Source organism: Paecilomyces variotii (genome assembly GCF_004022145.1).
Source record: "Paecilomyces variotii strain CBS 101075 chromosome Unknown C8Q69scaffold_9, whole genome shotgun sequence".
In the NCBI taxonomy this organism is placed as follows: domain Eukaryota; kingdom Fungi; phylum Ascomycota; class Eurotiomycetes; order Eurotiales; family Thermoascaceae; genus Paecilomyces; species Paecilomyces variotii.
In genome coordinates, this window is record NW_021167148.1 from 581,448 (window position 1) to 603,240 (window position 21,793).

General features: G+C 48.1%; 6 protein-coding genes across 6 annotated transcripts; 4 read left to right on the forward strand and 2 right to left on the reverse strand.

Moving 5' to 3' along the window:
* Window positions 1-329: 329 nt before the first annotated feature.
* C8Q69DRAFT_329141 (putative C6 finger domain protein) lies at window positions 330-3,010 on the forward strand. Its single transcript, XM_028627447.1, has 3 exons — window positions 330-534; window positions 737-1,000; window positions 1,113-3,010. The coding sequence occupies exons 1-3, from the start codon at window positions 456-458 to the stop codon at window positions 2,987-2,989; spliced, it is 2,220 nt and encodes a 739-aa protein (XP_028483254.1). The 5' UTR covers window positions 330-455; the 3' UTR covers window positions 2,990-3,010.
* Window positions 3,011-3,876: 866 nt separating this feature from the next.
* On the forward strand, window positions 3,877-7,393 carry C8Q69DRAFT_329137 (putative GTP-binding protein Sey1). The gene is made up of 4 exons (XM_028627446.1): window positions 3,877-4,345; window positions 4,513-4,965; window positions 5,031-6,769; window positions 6,841-7,393. The coding sequence occupies exons 1-4, from the start codon at window positions 4,197-4,199 to the stop codon at window positions 7,143-7,145; spliced, it is 2,646 nt and encodes an 881-aa protein (XP_028483255.1). The 5' UTR covers window positions 3,877-4,196; the 3' UTR covers window positions 7,146-7,393.
* A 5-nt stretch (window positions 7,394-7,398) lies between these two features.
* On the reverse strand, window positions 7,399-9,698 carry C8Q69DRAFT_474195 (fungal-specific transcription factor domain-containing protein). The gene is made up of 6 exons (XM_028631113.1): window positions 9,493-9,698; window positions 9,077-9,427; window positions 8,731-9,011; window positions 8,457-8,669; window positions 8,323-8,397; window positions 7,399-8,238 (listed from the first exon to the last, which is right to left on the reverse strand). Exons 1-6 carry the CDS (start codon window positions 9,602-9,604, stop codon window positions 7,660-7,662), a joined length of 1,611 nt encoding a protein of 536 aa, XP_028483256.1. The 5' UTR covers window positions 9,605-9,698; the 3' UTR covers window positions 7,399-7,659.
* Window positions 9,699-15,099: 5,401 nt separating this feature from the next.
* Window positions 15,100-16,826, forward strand: C8Q69DRAFT_329197 (putative integral membrane protein). The gene is made up of 6 exons (XM_028627448.1): window positions 15,100-15,381; window positions 15,443-15,479; window positions 15,557-15,624; window positions 15,683-16,056; window positions 16,121-16,188; window positions 16,260-16,826. The coding sequence occupies exons 1-6, from the start codon at window positions 15,235-15,237 to the stop codon at window positions 16,652-16,654; spliced, it is 1,089 nt and encodes a 362-aa protein (XP_028483257.1). The 5' UTR covers window positions 15,100-15,234; the 3' UTR covers window positions 16,655-16,826.
* Window positions 16,827-16,957: 131 nt separating this feature from the next.
* C8Q69DRAFT_420765 (hypothetical protein) lies at window positions 16,958-18,500 on the forward strand. The gene is made up of 2 exons (XM_028628390.1): window positions 16,958-17,471; window positions 17,625-18,500. Exons 1-2 carry the CDS (start codon window positions 17,273-17,275, stop codon window positions 18,395-18,397), a joined length of 972 nt encoding a protein of 323 aa, XP_028483258.1. The 5' UTR covers window positions 16,958-17,272; the 3' UTR covers window positions 18,398-18,500.
* On the reverse strand, window positions 18,501-19,883 carry C8Q69DRAFT_500163 (hypothetical protein; the record flags this gene model as incomplete). Its single annotated transcript, XM_028632339.1, has 4 exons — window positions 18,501-18,860; window positions 19,059-19,349; window positions 19,421-19,568; window positions 19,621-19,883. 4 exons carry the CDS (start codon window positions 19,881-19,883, stop codon window positions 18,717-18,719), a joined length of 846 nt encoding a protein of 281 aa, XP_028483259.1. The 3' UTR covers window positions 18,501-18,716.
* Window positions 19,884-21,793: the final 1,910 nt, after the last annotated feature.

Genomic DNA, 21,793 nt, shown 5'->3' on the forward strand with positions numbered 1-21,793 from the left:
TAACTATGATTCTTGGCAGCTTACAGATCGTATTGCCGTAGTCATTATTCGAAGGAACTCTACCAGTTGCTTGCTGTCGAATTCGCTGGGACGTAATGTCTTCTGCAAATCTGCTGTGTTGTCAGTGTTCCCTTCCAGGTCATGACCTGAATGGTTGCTCATAGAACGACTACTTAGACATTCGAAGCACGCGGGCTACTGAACTTATCGATGTTCTCTGCCGCTATCTTAGTGAAGACCGTTGCGCAATCACTGGTGCCTAGACAGACGCGTTAAGATCTTTGTCGCGTATATCTCTTAGTCAGAGCATCAACACCTGTCGAGCAGCTGTCACAGCCAGTCTGTTCTCTGGTAACCAGCTTCTTCAGATAAACGCCGTTGGAGTCCGTCCGCGACAGCCGACATCACGGACGAAACCAAGTCCGACTGTTCGGTTCTCCGTTTCACTGCACATCATGGATCCGGCGAACCAGTTGGACCTTGAAGGTCCACCACGCAAGAAGATGAGAAAAGGCACTAGAAGCTGCATTGAATGTATGTCTGTGTTATGAGGTTTTGTGCATCCTGCGCGGCACATCAGAATGTATCATCCGCTGTGCCCCCGCATTTCTACTGTGACAGCTCTTGTTGCCCAGCCAGTTACGCTTTCGGGGAATTCCATGCAGCTACACACTTCCTGCTATGGCCGTTTAATATCGATATGATGGACTGCTTCTTGTTGACAGAATTTGTCTAGGTCGACGCCGGAAGATCCGTTGCACCTTTGATCCAGAACGTCACAACGTCTGTAATGAGTGTTATGCCAGAGGATCCGTATGCATTGATCAGGAACATGGCTCCTTGCCGCCACGCAGCACTGGGGGAGAGCAGCGATACAGTCTGCGAGAGAGAGTCGCCCAGCTGGAAACTGTTGTGGCTGGTATTTTGACGCAATTGGAAGGTCGCCAATCGAGTGTCCCTCTCGCTCATTCTGCACAAAGCTTTTCAGAGAATGAACGAGGTGAGCAAGCTTGCAGATTACCTACATCATGCTTCAAGTGACTTTTGGCATATATTCCCTTTCACTCATCAACCGTCTATCCAAACGAAGCAATATACTGATGACCCTACAGCTGCCAGGGCTCAGAGAAGCACCAGCCATGACATATGTCCAACACCGACAGTTTCCTCGGTGTCTTCTTCGTACGATCAGCTGGAAACTGCGAACGCTCCTGTTTTGCAACTGTTCAATAACTACGTAGTCTCTCGAGAAGATCCCCCATCGGGCGACGACAGCAAAGCTGTGCCACAGGATATGTCACCCAAGGCTCTCTCTGCACGAAATGCATTGATCTCTCTTCTGCCTCCAAATCCAGATATAGATAGAATTCTCAACGGAACCATTAAGTGGTGGGCATACTGGCAAACACGATTTCCAGAAATATGCGATAACTGCCGCAGGTCTTTAACAACAGGTGTCAGACATTGCGACATACCCGCTTCTCCTGCTGAGGTAGCTAAGATGCTTATTTGTGTCGTGTTGAGCATTGATCAGCTCCCATTGGATTTTGATTATTCTGCATTACAACGACCTTTCGACCCAAAGAAGTACACCGACCGCTGCATTTCCGAGATATACAGGCTCATCGTCCATGATGATGACTTTGCAGCCACCTTTCCGGGGATCGAGTGTCAGATGCTAATCTCGAAATATCATACTAATGTCGGGCGGCCACGAAAAGCCTGGTTGGCCTGTCGTCGGGCTATCGAATTTGCCCAACTCACTGGCCTGCATTTATTAACCGCAAAACCGCCTCGCCCCGGTGATGAGCTATATGATCGTCGTCTACGACTATGGATCAATTTGGTTTCAACAGACCGGTTCCTCAGTCTCATTTTGGGCCTTCCATACTCTGTTTCGGACGATGCTTATTCCCCACAAGTTAAATTGTGTTTAAACGGCCAACTGACCGGGTTTGAGAGATATGTGGCTCGCATAGGAGTCTTCATGGGGCAGGTCATCGACCGGAATCAACGTCCTGGAGAAATGTCCCTGCCGGAGACATTGAGGATGGATCAGGAACTGGAGGAGCTGGCAAAAGAGATGCCAAGCAGCTGGTGGGACCCGAATGCCGGTGACCAGTATACAGTACAAGAGAATTGTGATCGCCTGATGAGCCTCTTCTACCATAGTTTCCTACGCTCTCTGCTTCACCTACCATTCATGCTTAAATCGAACACGGACAGAAGGTGCAAATATTGTCACGATGCCGCTCTCGAATCCTCCAGGAATGGCTTGGTCGCCTACACGGATCTGAGAGCTCTTGCAGGCATCAATCCCTACATATGCAAAGTGCTTGACTTCTTCGCGTTCACTTTGGGTATGCTTTTGGTCGTCCATTTACTTGGCTACTCGGAGGAATTGGAGAACTACAGCAGAATGCAAGATGAAAAGGACTGGCAGCTGGTGAATAAAACTACCGAGAGTCTACGTCGTGCTGCTGCAGAGAGCGGCGGCACTGTGGCTGCGCAGTCTGCCAATATCTTGGGCACGATATGTGACAACTGTTCGTCTGGAGATTCTTGCCCTGGCTCGACGAGTGGCAGCAGAAGCTGCAAGATCACGGTCCCATTCTTTGGCACCATCACTGTCGCGCCGGGGAAGAAATTCTCCGCTCAACGTATCACTCAATGCTCGCCTCAGACATCAAGCTATTCCCAGGTATCAAGCCAGAAAGGGAACCAGCTGTACACTCCTCCGCAGTCCAATCCGACGGCCGTCAGTTCGACGCAGCCGACACCGATACCAGAGGGTGGCTACCCGGATGAGTCGTGGATCCAGCTGCAAAACGTGGTTGCGCTACCATATACGGGACTGGACCCAAACGGCTTTCACAATTCCTTCGAAGACCCAGGGCTAGGCATGTGGTCGAATCCCCTCGTTGGTCTCGATCTGGACCAGGGCTGGAACCTGAACTGGACTGAAGATGGCAACGCAGTGATCGAATAATCCTCTGCGAATAAGGTCCATGTAACATAATTAGATCCCTACTCATCTTACGAGATGCATTGTTGTCATCATGTACAATAACACTCCACTTATACGCCTTTCATGAACCAGCTTGCCATAATTCAACCGATGTCCCATGATTCGATCAGATTCTTTGCGGTTCAAGTTTTTATTTGTGCACCAACAGACGTGATACACTGGATTTTGTCCGGGTGTTAACATTGGCATAGAGAAAGGAGAGACTGCATCTTTATATTTCTCTGGAGCAGAGCATGCTTCTAGAACAAGGCTATAAATAAGTTGCGCGGCCTGCTCAGGGGAGTCTCGGGGGTTCCACTCTGTTGTCCCTGTTCCAGATTCCAATAAATCTCGGCCATGATAGTTGCACATTTAAAATAATTAGCCCGGGCCATCCTTACAGCCTAGTAAGACGTCAAGATTAAGTATCTTAACCCATCCATGAGAGAATGTACGCTAGGCAGAAGGTCATCCTATAGAAGGTTATAGGTACCGACAGTCCCTTAGGTTCCGATATTATTATTTCCAGAGTGACGGAAAGATAAAGAGTATATATACTTAGCTGCTTGGATCGTCTACAAGTGTGCGTCATAGCTCAGTGACGGACACTGTTTGAGAGTCTACTTGTAACTACTGCTGGCGCTAAACGACTCGTTGCAGAGACGAGGAAATCGCCGACTGGGAATTGACGCTGATCCGCAGGGAGACAGGAGGAGCCACGAGAGCAAATAGACCAGTTTGTGTCTCTATCTAACTATGTCGTGGAGTTCTTTTATTTATACGACCATCCGTCACGCGGTCAACCGGTGGCTCGATCCTGGCCCACCAGAACAGCCCCAGAAACGCGCCCGCGGAGCTAGTTACTTGTGATCTCTATCCGTGATCCCAACACCGTCCGACCGCAACAGCATCGCCGAGGCCAGCTCGGCAACTTGCGACTTTCATCTTCCACTATCGGAACATTACTCCTCCTGCGACTTGGAGGCATCATCTCCTGCGTCCTGGACTGCATGCATTGCTGAATCTTGCTCAGCTCGCCTTTCTGTTGACTGGCTACCCCTGTTGCCCCCTCGTACTGCATGCGCCGCAGCGGTCTCGCCACAGTTGACGCTCCTTGATCCTGTCCGTCAGCAATACTCCGGTTGTCCTCAGCGATCGTTCTCTCTCGCCATCAATACAATCGCTGGAGATGTCGGACCGACCTCTCGTCGCCAACAGGAGCTCAACTGCTCCCACCGTCATAGGGACGAACGGCCATATGGCTTCCGTCGGTGATAGCAACGACACAACAACCTACGAACATGGCGTACAGGTGGTGGACGAACAAAAGGAGTTCAAGTAGGTCATATTACTCGCACAAAAACAAGCATGCTTTGTACAGATGTGTCTCTATTGCTGCCCTTGGGAATCTCTCGCGCCCTACCTTGTCGCAATCGAGCACACACGTCATCAGGGGACGTCTAGCATTGTGCAGCCGGTCAACGTCAACTAACAGCTTACCATAGTCCTAATCTGTCAAAATATCTCTCCCTTGAAAATGTAACGCCGGCTGGGTTTAACTACCACCTTATTTCGGTATTTGGTTCCCAGTCAACCGGAAAGTCCACGCTCCTCAATCACCTCTTTGGCACACAATTCAGCGTCATGTCCGAACTGGAAAGAAGACAGACCACCAAGGGTATTTGGCTATCCAAGAACAAATTGCAGAATCAGGGGACAGATGAAAGCACCCGAATGGCAGACAACATTCTAGTGATGGACGTCGAGGGTACGGATGGACGCGAAAGAGGCGAAGACCAGGACTTCGAGCGCAAGAGTGCGCTGTTCGCGCTGGCGACCAGTGAGGTGCTGATCGTCAACATTTGGGAACACCAAGTGGGATTGTATCAGGGTGCCAATATGGGATTGCTCAAGACCGTCTTCGAGGTCAATCTGCAGCTTTTCTTGAAAGACAGAAAGTAGGTTGAACTTCAGTCTGGCTGTCCGGTACACTTCTGGATATGACTAACAAGATCCCATATAGCACGACCCACCGATCGTTACTGTTCTTTGTTATCCGTGATTTCCTGGGCGCTACCCCCCTTAAGAACCTACAGAAGACGTTGCTCGAGGACTTGTCACGGATATGGGCATCGTTGTCTAAGCCCCAGGGCTTGGAGAAGTCCACGATCCATGACTACTTCGATTTTGCCTTCTACGGTCTGCCGCATAAGGGCTACCAGCCCGATCAGTTTGCTGCGGAGGTAAAGAAGCTAGGCACTCGATTCCGTGAGGGGCGCAAGGATCCCAAGAGAGACGTGCTGGAACTCAATGATGGCGGCATATTCCTTCCTGAGTATCATAGACGGATCCCTGCCGACGGTTTCGCGAGATATGCGGAGGGTATTTGGGACCAGATTGTGAACAACAAGGACCTGGACCTCCCCACACAACAAGAACTGCTTGCACAGTTCCGCTGTGACGAGATTCTGCGAGAAGTCACACTCGCCTTCGATGAGGCTATTATCCCCTTTGAGGAGAAGCAGGCAGAAGGCGTTCGCTCTGGACAGCCGCAAGTGCTCGGAGGCTTGGGCCCGGCGATGAGGGCGGCTCGCACGAAGGCCTTCCAGAAGTTTGAGACGGAAGCTAGTCGATACCATAAGGGTGTTTACCAGCGAAAGCGAGCAGAACTGGAAGACAAGACCGATACCCGTTTGAAAGCCCTTGTCCACGGCCAGCTCAGTGCAGCTCACAAATCGGGCGTTAATGAATTCAGTGAAGCTGTCTCTGCAGCTGTCAAATCTGGCCAGAAGAAAGGTGCAAGCTACGATTTCGCCGAAATTGTCTCAAAGGAGACGCAAACCGCGCTTACGAGATTTGAAGAAGCAGCTCGTGCCTTGGTGGTGGAAGGTGCTGCCTGGAGTGACTATAAGAGTGCCCTATCTCTATATCAGAAGGACCTTGGAGAGGTCAGTGGGCGACTTAGAAGAGAGGAGATGCGCCGGCTGGCAACGCGTGTTGAAAAATGGGTTCAATCGCGGCTTGCAGAATCTGTCGGTTTGGAGTTCAACGCTCTGGGCTCGGGGCGTGGCGGCTCTGGTGCTCCCGAAACCGGCGAGAAGCCAGCAGAGAAGGACATTTGGGACAGAATTTGGAACCTGTTCGTGGATACAGTTCTCGATGCGGAGCGCAGGTTCACAGATCGTGCCCGGAGCTTTGACGCCAGCCTAGAAGAGGTCGATGTCGGTCTTTGGCGCCTCAGAAGGAAGTCCTGGGGCGTCCTACGTACGAAGATCGATGAGGAAATGATGGAGGGCAACCTCTTGTTGAAGCTTCGCGAGAACTTCGAGGACAAATTCCGGTATGATGAGGCAGGAGTACCGAGAATATGGCGTCCTACCGATGACATCGAGGGTGTCTATACCCGTGCCAGAGAGTCAACTCTGACTCTGATCCCTCTGCTATCTCGATTCCGTCTCTCAGAGACCAATGCTCCTCCACCTCTTGACAAATGGATTGGCCAGACTCCCAGCTCAGCAACCCCTGCTGATGAGGAGGATCTGACTCCCATTGGCGGCGTGGACGAAGAAGATGGCAAGAGCTTGGAAGAGGAGACGACCATCCTCAGCGACGCTAAGCGACAAGACCTGACGGTGCGTTTCAAGAAGGCGGCCGACGGAGTGTATGTCGAAGCCAAACGAAGCGCCATCGGAGGCATGACCCAGGTCCCGTTGTATTTTTACGGTTTGCTTCTTGCTCTTGGTTGGAACGAAATTTTTGCTGGTGAGTATCACATCCAGACTCTTCCGAAACCATCTTTTCAAATGAACATTGAAGCTGACTTTCTACTATAGTACTCCGCAACCCCGCTTACTTTCTCCTCTTGTTCGTTTGTGCTGTTGGAGCATTTGTCACGTACAAACTTAACCTCTGGGGTCCAATCATGAAGATGACTGAGGCAGCCTCTCGCCAGGCAGTAGAGGAAGGAAAGCGTCGACTTCGCGAATTCCTCGAGTCCTCCGACACCGGAAGGCAGGCAATTGCCATGTCTGCCTCTGCCGCCAACGGAGGTCGCAAAGAGGAATACGAAATGTCCGATCTGCGCGGCAAGGGAGTCTCAGGAAAGTCGTCGTCCTACGAAGAAGAGGACGACCTGTGAGATACATATCTTGAGTCTTTCTGTGTTATAAGTACCTTGTGTTGAGTCGAAAAAACGGGATGAAGAACCCGTTTGGCGCATATGAAGGGGCGATTGAACACCATTGATTGAGTTTTCCCGTTTATTTGCATTGTCGTAAATAGGAAGTATCAGGAAGGCCCGAAGGGACTGTATCCGATGTAGATCCAGGAAAAAATGTAAAGTCTTAGTGGGATCGAATGGTTACTGTGTATAAATATCAAAGAACACGAGTATCCTTTTGTTTGAAGCATCTGTGAAAGGAGAAGCGTTCTCAGTATCTTTGGCCACAATAAGGGCAAGCTTCCGTAAGTAGTATTACACGAGATAAACAGAATACAAGAGAGAAGCAAAGAGCGAATAGAGAGAATAGAAACCAGCCACATTCTATCCGCTATCCCATGCCCTTCTGCCAAAGTTGCTCGCAACATCTCATCATCAGACTCGTTTATAACCAAAACTGAACATATCATCATCATTATACGAGCGTACAGCATCAACCCAGACTCAACTGATCACTCATAGGCTGCACATATCTCGCCCAATCGCTACGTATCCTAGTCTCATCCACATGGGAGCTAGGCTCCGCCAAATCTCTTCTCTTCCACACCGTCTCAACAATATCTCGCACACGGGCAATAGACCCCGCCGCAACGATGGAAAACTCATGTCTTCCAAGCACGCTGAACTGATCCAGGAAGAATACTCTGTCCTCGTCCTCGGTGGCATGCACGGCAGCGACGAAAAGCGGCCATAGATGCGCTGAGCGGAGATAAGTAGGTGAAAGGGGTCTGATGCATTCTATAGCGCTGGTGAGTAGGTGTTGTGTTTGAGCTGTGGAGCACTCCTGTGGTCGAAGGGTAGCGATGAAGTATAGTCTGGCTGCGGTGTGGATGAATGCTGATGTTCGTAGGAGGATGTCAGATGGTGAGAGCGCTTCGCTGGGAGAAGCAGTTGTGGGATTCTGTGAAAAGGAAGGTGGGAGTCGTTGGGCGAGGGATCTGAGCTGGTGGTCTATGTTATTGGTTTTCTTCAACCAGTCGCTTGATTCCATGAGGCTGGTGTTGGATATGGTCTGTTCGGGTTAAAGGTTAGAATAAGGATGAGTGGGATACAAGCGTGGATTTGTATGTGTTTATGTATTTATGTATGTACTTACTATTTCTCTTGAAGCGTCTGTTATTGACGAGATGATATGGATTAATTCATATGAACAGCCAATAGAAGGGTCGATCTAATAATATTTGAATAAGCATAGAATCCAGAGAAAGGAGGTAGGCTCGCGCATTTTACCTCATCAGATTGTGACGAAGGGAGCTCCTTAATCTTCGCCCTCTTCCCACAGGCTGAGCGACCAAGGGCGTCCCTGACGAGGAAGTATCTTGAAACAAATTCAGAAACAGCCGGTGATATCGCTGGTATTTTACTTTTATCGGTCTGCAGGCGCATCAAATCGATAGCAGCCGATAAATGTGTTGACCAGGATGTTTGGCAGTTATCAGATATCTAAACCGGGAAGGAATTCAGCATCGGAGAGTAGTACTTGAATGAATATAAGATCACATACGTCGAAAACACAAAGCATTAGAATTGCTATCAGGTTATAGTCATTCACAGCTGTTTCGATATTGCTGATTTTCTGTCGAAGTAGTCGAATCGAACGATGTTTGTGTCGTAATGCAACGGTATAAATGTTCTCCTGTCCTGTAGCGCTCAGTGCTAAGGCTCCAAGGGCCAGAACGGTCTCCATAACAAGATCATCATTCAATGATAATGGCAGGATGATCTGGCGAAAAGCGTTGTATTGATAGTCAACGAGCGTCATGTTCTCGCAAACGCGCTGCAAGTCTGCATAACATCACTCAGCTAAGACCTTCAGAGTGACACCAGAGAAGAGCTGTATAGTTACTTACAAAAATCGAAAAATTGACCGTCTTGACTCGCGCGCAAAGTCGGAAACAATGCAGGCTCGATGATGATGCTCGGACTAGACGCTCTGCGCAGGATTGTGTAGGAATGCCTGAAAGGGAACAACGAAATGGCTACTTCATCCTCCAAGTCATGCACAGTAGTATTGATAAAATGTTCCACCTTTCCTTTCATCGGGGCCTCTACCCATGACTGGGTGCTCAAAGGAGCCAAAGTCCGAGTAGCCCGACCATGCTTGACGCCTCGCTGACGGCTTTCATCCTCCCACTGCAGCTGGACTTCGTATCTACATGTTTTGTTATCGTCCCAGCAGCGGCTGCAAATTGGTTTGTTCTCTATTACCAAGTCGATCAGTTCCCGATCGGGAATAAAATGGTGCTAATATATTATTATCGCTCACCTGGGCATCGCAATTTGCGTTTTTTGCAGGTCAGACATCCCCGCCGCGAATGAGTTACATTTCGACCAGAAGAGCGCGGGGCTCTCGCGACTATTGAATTCTCAACGCGCATCTCTCATCGCTAGATCTTGACTAGAAATGAGTGGCGTCGATAAAGAAAAAGAGTCATCTCCAGATGAAGCGCTATCGACACAGTAGTGCTGATGGCCAGTCCAAGCGCGATGCTTAGCTATCGTCCTTTTTGCCATCCAATAAATTATTCCGCTCCACACGGGCCGCGCTTATGGTCAACTTCACCCGGCGCCATCAATGAGAATATCCGTTTTTAGCCGGGTTTTCATTATTATTACAGAGACTTTGAGCGCGTATAATAATAATGTATCCGTGGACTATGTGCTTATCATTGTGCGCTATCTGAAGAAACCCGTAAGTACCTAGTTAACTACTGCTATGGTCCTCAGAACGCCAAGATATATCCAGAATGAAGAACGAGACTATACAGTCAGAAGACATAATACACTGGCTATTGGTTACTGAGATAATATTGTTTAATATATATACATGCATTCTTATTAGTCGCATCGGGCATGTAATCTCTAAGAATCACCCTCCTATGACAGTGCTGGACTATCTTGCAGGGCTATCATTGTATTTGACAAGCATAGTATCGCCTGCGACAGACAATTTCTCAGTTTGCTTCCTATGCATCTCTGGAAAGAATGCAACACAGAATTCCTGGGAGGGAGCAGGTTTACTACTAACTAGCTATAGCTAGGACATGTATGCCAGAACAAGATGCTTGGGGCCATGCCAGCTTCTACGTGTACCTGCATATATATATATATAAGCGGTGAAATATCACCTTCCATCAAGATGCTCTCGTTTCCAATCATTCAATAGAGAAATATTTGGCTTTTTTTTGCGACCCAGGTTCCTAAAAAAGGATATACGTCCGAGATACAACAATCGAGCAGATATTTTAGATAGTCAAATGGCTGTCGCTACGCTTTCATGCTCTACAAGTCAATGGAACTTCACCTTGCTCTTCAATGACAGTACAATCCTTCGTCCAAACTATTCAATGAACGGCATAATGACTAGCGATGCTAGCGATGCTAGCAATGTTCCTTAGAATCTTAGGACTGGCATTTTCTCCAAGTCGATGCCCTATGTCTCGTTGCACTTTCCTCCTAAAGCTAGCATCTATGCAGCTCCTCTTCGATCCTGCTACCTAGTAACTAGTGCAGATCCCCTGGGCTCTAGCTTCGTAGAGGACCAAACAGGGGGAAAGCCTCTCCTGTATCCTAGCTCTGAGACATCTGTTAGGCGAATCGTTCCATCGGGTCCATTCTCACAGTATCAAAATAATGCTCGGCGATCTGTAACAACTAGCTTGCCACTGGGTTTACTGAACTCGTCCATCCCTGTCATTCCGCGGCAACAGCAAAGTCAGAGGGCTGGCACTTCCTCCATCGCGGGGAGCAGCTTCCGATGGTGCGGTTTGTGGAGGAATAGTCTCGCGCCGCCGGTCATAATTCGGGGTAAGAATGGTTCGTGGTTACGTGGAATAGTTATCGTTGATACGGGGTAGACTCTATGAGGTACTGGCATGGCGAGAGATAACAATAATGAGGCGTTTATAGCCCGTGCGGTTGGAAAAGGCGACAGGGATGTTAACAGGTTTGGCTGCCCCAAGGACCATTCGGACGGGACAATAATAGTTGCGGGACTCCCCCCGATCTAGAGCTGTTTCTTCCTTTAGAGATAATTCCAGAACACAGATGTCTTATCTAGATTCCAGACGGGGTTGATCATGATTTTATACTGACTATTGATCCTCCAGTCACAGCGTTATAATAATATCACTTCTTTACCGTCTTTCTGCAGAGCTTCCAAGATCGCCAACCTCGATGGGGCACCATCTCCCGCCAATGGTAGATAGCGTGAGCTTCAATGGAACGAACATCATTTGGTACACGATATCATCAAGGCGGCCCGTCTCATTGTCGTCCCCTCACTGGGTCTGTCAACGTTGATAACTTGATAAACTTTGATTTGATAGTATGACCTCTGCTGGATCAATAATTCCGCATAACATATCACTTGGTACTATTATTATTATCGCATCCACCTAACATCAAATACCGTCAAGCATTGACCCACAGGAAGCCGGTACTGAGCCACAATAATACCTTTGGACTAGGACACGGCGTGGAAGGTACCGTTCCCCCCGGCCCGCGCTGTCGCGGGAAGCATATAACTATTCTAACATAACGATAGCCCGTCGTGGACTCAGTGGTGGTGATGGATATTGGACAAGAAGATCTACGCATTCGTAACAGACCTATCCGGAGCATTCCCGCCTAGCTCGTGCTATGAACGATCTCGGGGCGATTTTAGTATGGCCGTGAAGCCCGTCCCAGCGGTCCCTGGCGGGAGACGGCCTTCGTGCTAGAACATATCCAGACACATAGCAGCACACCCGTTTCGTGGCCCGACCTCAATGAGCACGTTGCCCTATTGTGTGATTATATGATTGAGACTCGACATCCTAAATTCCTAGCCAGATTGCTTGTGGCTAACGTAGCCAGCAATAATAATAATACCCATCCCGATTCATCAATGGGCCGCTATACTCTTTTTGCTGTAACACTGCAGCAACGAAACCAATGAACCTCGGCTTGAGGGCAATTCTGATGGGCCTGAGATGCTCAAGTCTGTGGCTGCTATGTCATGTCTGATTGACCATGTCCTGTAGAGCCAATAATGACCGCTATGTCTTGTCGCGCATATCAAAGTTATCTACTGGACAACTGTGATTTGTGGAATCACTGCAGGTATCAAGCATCTTCAGGGGCAACAACAGCTACGGTTCGGAGCCATATAGAATAACATCATGGCTATGCCCCGCCTGAACGTGGTCGATCACCCACGATATGGGACAAGCGCTGGACAGGAAACGGTCTGTCGCGGCTCGTAGTCTCGTGAGGGATATGAGACCCCGACTCGCCGATTGCCGATTTTAGCCCTGGTTCTCTCGATTCGAGACGACGATCAGGGCGAAACGGCGCCTTTTCTCTCACGAACGCCCGGCGTGTGTTCCCTGCCCCTGAGTCCTCGGCGCCCGCAGTATCATGCACAGAATAAGCCCTAAATGAGAAGCTTTGCTACTTTGGTCCACGTTGTCGCACCATCTATCCGAGTTTCCGGCTCTTGCCAGCCACACAAGGCTTTGTGCGCATGAATATTTTTTCCGTAAGTAAAACAACGTCGACTCGACTAGAAGAGATTTTGTGGGAGCTAATAACATATCTAATGCAGGTCCAAGCTTGGTGGCGCGCTGAATTATTGAGGGTTTATCGAAGCCATCCAAGCCTCAAAGCATAAACCACCATTATCGTGGACGCCATGCGAACGATCGAGGAGGGGCATTCCAGTAGTTCGCGCTAACGAGTCTTATTCGCCTTAACGATGTCGCAACAGGTGCTCTGTGCGGCAACTGCGAGTCATGGTCGCTCTTCGGCCATTTTAGAGCTGATTAGACCAGACCGTACACGCTACAAATCCTACTCTACGTAAGAGGCACGCTGGACAATTTTCCTGAGATCAGATCGCACCAAATTAGCCGGTTGCTAGGCTTTTTCTTGAAGACCTGAATTATAAGGCTGACTTGGCACAGGCTGCCCTGGCGCAACTGCTGCATAAAACGATGATTTAGTTACCATATCATCTGATGGTGTGGCAAGGTCAAAGTGATAGATTTGATGTCACTGCATCTTAGTAATCTGCGTTGGGAAACTAACTAACTACGAAGTGACACCTGGACTCCTCGTGTCTGGACTCCTCGTGCTCACTATCCGCGTGGTCGGCCAATATTTGGCCGCATCCATACAACGTCTCTTACGTTTTCCCCTTGTGGATACAACGTGGACGTAGAGTTTCGTGCTGCTTTTCGGTACATATTCCTTTAGCTTTTGACAGGCAAATGCCAGACAGTTAATTGGGACCGTTATGAATTGCTTTTGCTGGCAGCTGGAGAGCACACTGGGGTATTCCGTCTACCCTCCCGTCCCGCACCAACTGAGTGGCTCATAAACTTCGACCAAGAAGCAGGACGCAACTTTCTGAACGCAGGCACGTTTTCTTATTGCCTGGGCCGGTCTCTTACGACTCGAGTTGCAACCTGCCAACGGGATGCTCCAGCAGTGCGGGTTTTCCTGACAGGAGACGAACCATGGTATCCATCTCAGTTTGACCGGCCCGATTCATAACTTCCATGTCTAACCGTGTTGATTTCTTGCACCTCAGGGGGGAAGTTCCTGAGCTATGTTTTTTCAGGGATCAATGAGAACCAAACAAAAACAACAATAGATGCAATAATGTGGGCATCGGATGTGGCGCTGGCTGTACGCACATGGATGACCATGTACCGGCCAGGTGGATGAGCAAGCGGCAAAGGACTCACGATCGATCGCACATCGCAAATTCCTGCGCCTTTCGGCGAGGGCAAGACTGGGCTAACTTGAACTACAGAGTTACATGATAGCCCAAGCACCCCACTGTGGTAGATTCTTCTAGCCTGTGCGTTCTTCAACTTCCTGTCTTGGCGGTCGTAGTGGGACGCTACTGTGACGGAGAAAAGCCCGTGCTACGTCGCGAGTCTGAACGCTACTCTAGAGGACCTTTTGCTGCTCTCGCTGTTGAACTTTGTTGCTGAGCATTCTTCTTATCGGGACATAGCAGAAAATTGGCGTCAAGGATCCCTGTCGGATGAACTCAGTATACTTCACTAAGATTTAACCTCAAGAATCGGCAGTTATGCGTCTATATAATATCCAGACGACGGAACCGAATTTGGATGACCTCTTGAGAAAATCCGGATATATCAATTTGAAGGTCACCGGAGACATCGACGCATTGACGCTGTAAATAAAATGTCACCAGCCATCATAATCGCATAGCGTGGTCAATATCAATGCACGTGGCCAGGGATCTTCCAGGTCGGCATAGGGGGCAACCGGTCGTTCTAGCAGCTGATTCCCGGCCTTTTCTATTAATCGAGACTGGATTGTATACCCACTTTCAGAATCATTTCCCTTACGACTGATCGGAATAAACGAGATGTAGATCTCCTGAGATATCGTATTTACTACTCTATTGAGATGCTCCCCGGGTCTCGCTATTGCTAGCGGACCATGCGCCTACTTTACGTATGAAAGCTCGTGCAGCGCTTGCAGTTAGAGGGCGTGCTCTACCATGGACCGCCATTTTGGGCACTCTTACCGATCTCCGCGAGGAACCAAAAAGGACCCGGTCCCTGGAGATCGTCAGTGCTAGGACTCTAGGGTTTGGAGCGTTATGGACAAGGTTCTGTGGCTCGTCTACGATGAGAAGATCCGAAGAGTATCCACCCGGTACCGTTCTAGCCTTAAATCTCTCTGGAGAAGGTTGACTCGTCGTTCCTGGAGCCATTTCGTCCCTCCTTTTCCGCTCTGGAATAATAATAACATTTCAACATTGCTCCTCCGCCTGTCTGTCAGATGGTTTTACCTTGGATGGCGGAACTAGACCGGTGCATATAGCTCACCTCCAGGGCACCAGTTGTTCTCCCCAACGTCAAGACCGCGGAGGGCTCGATCTCCAGACGTTTGCCTCCGGCTGTCCACTCTTTTTCCTACGCCTTTCAGTCACTATTATAATAATTACTAGAGCTCGGAAGCTTTTGCTTCGTTAAAGGACAAAATGGAGGGATCTCGTGGTCGTCATGCCCTCGATATCAGTATCGTCTTCACCACTTTGGCAACAGTCACAGTCCTCTGTCGATTCTACACCAGGTTATTCCTGGTAAGACAGATGGGTTCAGATGACTGGATTATCCTCATCTCTCTTGTAAGTCACACTGCACTATGGAAGCCAGCTTTGCTTGAAGTCTATTTTAACAGTATTCCAGATATTTTCTTTGGCTTTCTTGGGACTCTTCGCAGGCGGTTAGTCTCATATATCATAGTCTATCGGGATTCTATCGGAAGATGAACGTAGTTTTACTAACAAAATGGTTTACCAGAGGTCGAATATGGCATGGGCATACATATCGCGGATATCCCTCCGGATATTCTCGTCAAGCAAATGAAGGTAAGGATATTCCATTGTAGATATCCGTTCTCTACCGGTTTTAACCACCCTTTCACAGTGCTTTTGGGCTTCCGTGCCTATCTACCAAACCAGCTTAATTTCCACCAAAGCATCCATTCTCTTTCAGTATCGCCGGGTGTTCCCAACCCAGAAGATTCGCATCGTTTGCAACATCATGATTGCCGTTTTAGCTCTCTATGGCACGTGGACAGTCCTCACGGCGTGGCTGAACTGCATCCCAGTGGCCAAGTTCTGGGATGACAGTATCCCTGGCCACTGCCTCAATAAGGAAGGACTGTGGTTCTCTAATTCGGGCATGCACATCTTGACCGATATTATCATCATGATTTTGCCTATGCCTGTTCTGAAATCCCTGCAACTTCCACAAAGACAAAAGCTAGCCCTTATGGGTGTTTTTGCCCTGGGTTCATTGTGAGTATCCCGACATTACACCCATCATCGTCTACGTACTAATTTCTTTTCCGTCCTCCCCCAGCGTTACTGTGACAAGTTGCCTCCGTCTGAAAAGTCTTTTCGTTATCTCGAGGGCTAAGGACCAAACTTGTATGTGGATTGGGTCTTATCTGGCTCTGAACTTCCAAGAAGAAAGTACTGTTGCTAACGCAGTCGACTAGATGACAATGTTGGTGCCGCGACGTGGTCCGCAGTCGAATGTAATGTTGCTATCATCTGCGCATGCCTTCCGAGTCTGAGACCTTTCATCTCTCGAATCTTCCCCCGTCTGTTTAACGGGATTTCAAGCTCCAAAACCAAAGACGTCCGAAGCCGAACTACTCATGGAGCTTTCTCAAACATAAATGCCTCCGTTATAGGAGGCGGTGACCCTGACCCTGAATTTCACATGTACTCGTTGAAGTCCAAGAGGAGGGGCGATGACGACAGCAGCAAGGATAGCGACAGCCTGAAGAACATGGGCGGCATCAAAGTTACGACAATGCTATCACAAGAATCTATTCAGAGAGCTGATGATGCTGGGAGCGAGAGGAAGTTGGTTATGAATGCACTTTAACTGGATATACCCCGGGGGCCGGCTGGCCATTTTTGTTTCCTATGTATTAACAAAGGGTCATTTTTTTGTTGTTTTTTTTCTAACGTTTGTACGTACACATATGACCGGAGAGCGATACTGTATTCTACATTCTCCCTGCAAAATGAAGCTATACTCAGCGCACAATACAGTACATGAATGTATGCCAGGTAGAACACGTGGTGGAGACACTGCGAAAGTTATTAATCTTGCTAGCGTCCGGTCAATAATTTCCCAGTGTTGACACGGCCATGATATAACTAACAGCCGCGATGATAATCGAGGGGTAATTGCGGGGTTCGGAAGCCCAAACGTGGAGCTTCGTAGCTTTCTTTCCTGAAAACAAGCAATCCCACCATCGGTCGAAATCCCGGTTACCACTATCCGCCATCGGTGATGTTCCGATTCTGTAAACATTTAAACAGCGGCATTATTCTGAGATAAACGTGTTGGGTTTTCCTGATTAAAGATCGGATTAAAAACAATTCTATCGTCGACGGGTACCTAATTCAATACCACTGCAGAGCGATCTACGCACTACTTACTTGAACCCGCAGTGGTTTCATACCTACTGCTACCAACTCACAAACATCACCAATAATGGCCGACATACCAGAGAAGTATGAAGATCTCCCTGACAAGAAGAGATACTGGCCTTGTCCTCCCGGTTCGCATGAAGAGGGTCTGGGAATGCTCCGTCTTTTGACGGCAGAGGTCGTTGCAGAGGCGGCGCGCAGCCAGATTCAGATTGGTGAACGCGTCTGCTTGAATTGGGATTTGGAAAAGTTGGATTACCCAGGTATGTAATTTCATTTTTTTCTTCTTTGGGTTACTCTTTTGTAGCTGTCTTAGTATTCGTTTCTTTCTCAACTTGTTGAGAGTGTGGAGCGCTCTTCTATCGACGATCTATACAATCCATTACATAAATAAGGCATGCTAATGACAACACCAGGATACGGCCGTAAACCATTCTCTCATCAAATCAAATGGTGCGCTGAAGGAATCGCCTTAGACGACGAATATCACTTCAATCCACAACAATCCTCTCAATGGGACGGACTCCGCCACCACAGCGCTCCGGGACTGACCCCCGACGGACCTAGACTCTGGTACGGAGGCACAAAGATCGAGGAGATCATGAGTGAAGACCCGCACCCCACACGCATCGGAATCGGGCATTGGGCCAAGAAAGGAATCGCCGGCCGCGGCGTTTTGATCGATTACCTCTCCTATGTTGAAAAGAAAGGAATCAGCGTCAATGCCCTTTCACAACACACCGTCACGTTAGATGATGTCCTTACTATCGCGCGTGAATGTAACATTGAGTTCAAGCGTGGAGATATCTTCTTCCTACGTGTCGGACTGACGAAGACGTGGGAGAAGCTGACGAAAGAAGAGAAGATCGCGTATAGGGCCCAGAAGGTTCCCAAGCATGCGGGAATCGAGCAGACAGAGCAAGTCATCAAGTTCATGTGGGATAACCATTTCGCTGCCGTTGCATCAGATGCAGTGAGCTTTGAAGTGTTTCCAGCACTCAACCCGGAGTGGGATCTGCATCATCACCTGCTGGCTGGTTATGGTATTCCGATTGGGGAGATGTTTTATTTGGAGGATTTGGCGGAGCTGTGTAAGAAGCTGGGGAGATGGACGTTCTTTGTCTCGAGTAGTCCGTTGAACTGTGCTCAGGGAGTGTCGAGTCCTCCAAACTGTATGGCGATCTTCTAGAGAGAGTGGTGATCTGTTGTTGTTGGTTGGAATGGTTTGTAGGAGTTTTGAGCGGGTTAAATAGACACGAGATGTAGTAGACAATGAGAATTCGTATATTACTGTTGCAAAGTAAGTACAGGGGGGTGAGAAAAAGAAACAGCGACCTCGCTCACATTAAAGGGTATAGGGGGGCCTCCAGAGTCCCTTTCTGCTTGAGGGCTGTTCTTCCATTTCTCTTATATTCGACTGTCTGAATTATTATCCTCCCGAGGGTCTCCCGAATCTACTCTCGGCCTGGTCACTGATTCGATCCATGCATCACCCCAACAAAAGGCCCTTAGGCCGGAAGAAATCCTTCGCGTCTGATACATCGATACGCAATATCCCGCAGGTCATTCAAAGAAAGGGTGAAAACCGTTTCCGGGTTTTGCCCAGCCGGAAGCGCTGAGCCGAACAGCTGACCCCTGGTAATATTGACGACCTGCATAGAAGCAATCATGGGAGGCGGACAGGGGGAGGTATATCAACCAGACCCCAGAATGGGATCCCATCATGGATAAACTCTCTCAGTAAGTACTTCGACGACCTCGACGGGTTTGCTGGGTCCCACTCAGGGTTAGTCCATAACGATGATATATATTAGTTCTTGGGTATATTAACTTACTCGTTAATAAATTACCTCCTGTTGTAAGGTTCTGATATTCCCAAAAGCATCGAGGTCGAACACTTCGATGTCTCCTTTAATGGATCTCTGTGGCGTCTTCGACCACTTCAGGATTATCACAATCTGGACTGATCCTAATCCGCCAATGAGCCAAAGATCTCTGTCCCTGTGCAATTGTGCGCGAGACTCAGACCACCCGCTCTCAACTACGACAGTGGGGATAGTCATAGTTTCCGGTATAACACATTGGTCAGGTTCTTTGCGTGATGAGATATATGGGCCTCCGAACGACTCAAATCCTAATACCTTGTAGCCTCATATTATGAATATTCACTGTGTGAAGGATGGTAAAATCTCTAACTCATCCCGGTTAATACCTCAAGGCCATCGGCTTCTTGAGGAAGCAATAGCCCCTCAAGCGTCCAAGCTCGGATGGCGTTGTGTAGCCAGGGCTGGTGGCCATCGTGGATTTGTGAAGGTAAAAAGACAAGCTTTAAAACTTGAAGACGAGAATTGTAAGAGAGCCTGGTATAATTTGACAAAATCTCAGAGAGGACTTTTAAATCACACTGCATACCTCAGAGACCTGTTTTCTATAATGCGATCGAGCTCTTTGATAACCTCCTCGGCCGTGTCTACATCGATGTCGTAGACGACCGTCGCTTCTTCCTTTGCATCGGACAGGTTGCGCAAGATGAGGTTGGTGACCGTGTGATTTGACGGTGCTGTCTCGTTGTCAGAATGCAGAGATATTTGCTCTGTTACTTCCCTTTCTGGTCGAATCTCTACCGTTCTATCAGGGCTTGGGAGCCTACTGTCAAGATCCTTTCTAGAAGACATATTGAAGGAAAGTTTTAAATCGCTAAAAAAGCGAATATTTTGTGGCAACGAGAACCTGAAAGACAAATATATCAAAGTGAGAACAGTCCAGACGTATAAATAGCCTCAAAGTGAGCAAGTCCGAGTGTTGTATGCGAATATCGCAGTCTTGACCATGTCCGAGTCGAGTTCCAGACCACGAGAACGAAGGATTTCGATGGAAGCCTTGAAGTAGGAAAAGCTTCGAAATGAAAAAGGTACTAAATAAAGAAGAGCATTAGAGAACTGTAGTCGTTATGCAGTCCTGCCAGCCACTCAAAAGCAAATGTCATATATGGTAATGGACTAGCCTGTCGTTCCTGTACGTACTCTATATCAACTGACCAGGGTATTCTAGTGAATAACCAATACTAAGCCTATTTGGGAACTCAGGGTGAATACCCGCTATCCGTTGACCGCGGCCATCTGAAGGACGTGATTATCAAAGCCCGAAAAGGCCTGCAGCAATTGCTCGAAGCAGCTGCTATTGCAGCAGATGAACTACAACCCGCACGATCGCGATCGCGGTCGAAATCGCAATCGCATGCGTCCCGATTCGCATATACATCTGCGATATGAAGGTATTAGCTGGGTAGTTACTCATCTGAGGTCTTGAAAAACTCTTACTCTGAAGATACCATTTCCCAAACTCGGAGCTTTTCTCAAAGTCTAATATACCTTTCATCCAGTAAAAGACCTCGAAGAGCTTTTCGGGTGTAGACTCCTTAAAGAAGTAGGCATATAGTTTCCTCAGATCGTCGGATGCAGCTATAGAAAAGTTTGGGTCTTCTGCAGCTGCTTTTTCCTTCTCCCTCTTAACATGATTCTAATAAACGCATTAATCACTAGAGATTCTAACAGGATATTGTAATTTCTTACCAGCATCTTTGAAGTATCAAGAATCTTCAGGCGTGCTGAAGTGAACGTATACGAAACTTCATCACTTGTGTCGTTAGGTACTTAGAATTGGTCCATGCACGCTCACCAGACCATCTGAAATACCCATAATGAAATTTGAATACTAGACAAATTGAAAATCGGCACTGAACCAGTATTGAATAAGTTCAGCCCTTACATTTGTGATAAAGTGTATCATCTGTATTGCTTGCTCAGAAAACGATTTGGAAATACTTCCTGACTTCTCGACAGGTAAAGTTTCTAGTAGTAGTAGTAGTAGTAGTAGTAGTAGTAGTAGTAGTAGTAGTAGTAGTAGTAGTAGTAGTAGTAGTAGTAGTATTTATCAACGTCCGGCTCGGACACAGGTGAATCTTAAGAAGGAGACAACGTGGCTGTCCTTGCTGGCAGTGATCAAGATGTCACTGAATGCCTATGTCCCTGGTTGAGAGACCTGATGAGCTACAAAGGTCAAGGAGCCCAATTTCAACCTTCCAGTCTTTGAACAAGCTGCGAACGGCGGTAGGCTGCTCCCACTCATTCTTCTCCGGGTTAAAGAGTCCATGAATAGGGGCGAGGGCTTCTCTGGTTTTCTTGTTTTTCTTTGGTTGCTCCTGGGTTGATCCAGCTATGTTGGGTAGTTATGGGATGACGTATGTACATAAAGTGCAACCTCGGAAAGAAATTCTTGCCTGAAGAGGCTTGTGGCATATTAGCCGATCAGTTAAGCTCTGCCCCGACATAGGAGGAGGGTTATATTAGTTCAAGGATGAGAAACTTTCAAAAGATTTCACTGTACATAGTATTTCAGATGGTCGGGTTAAGTCCCAGATAGGCTTAGTCTTGGTCGTGCACTAAAATCACCTGGTCGGGTCTAGATCACGTGGATAAGTAGTCTAAGCGTAAGTCGGGAACCTCGGTACTTTCCATGAAACCTCGATAGGAAACGACGATAGGGAGATAGTTTTTTGGAATTTTATTAGTTTCATCCGCGTGTT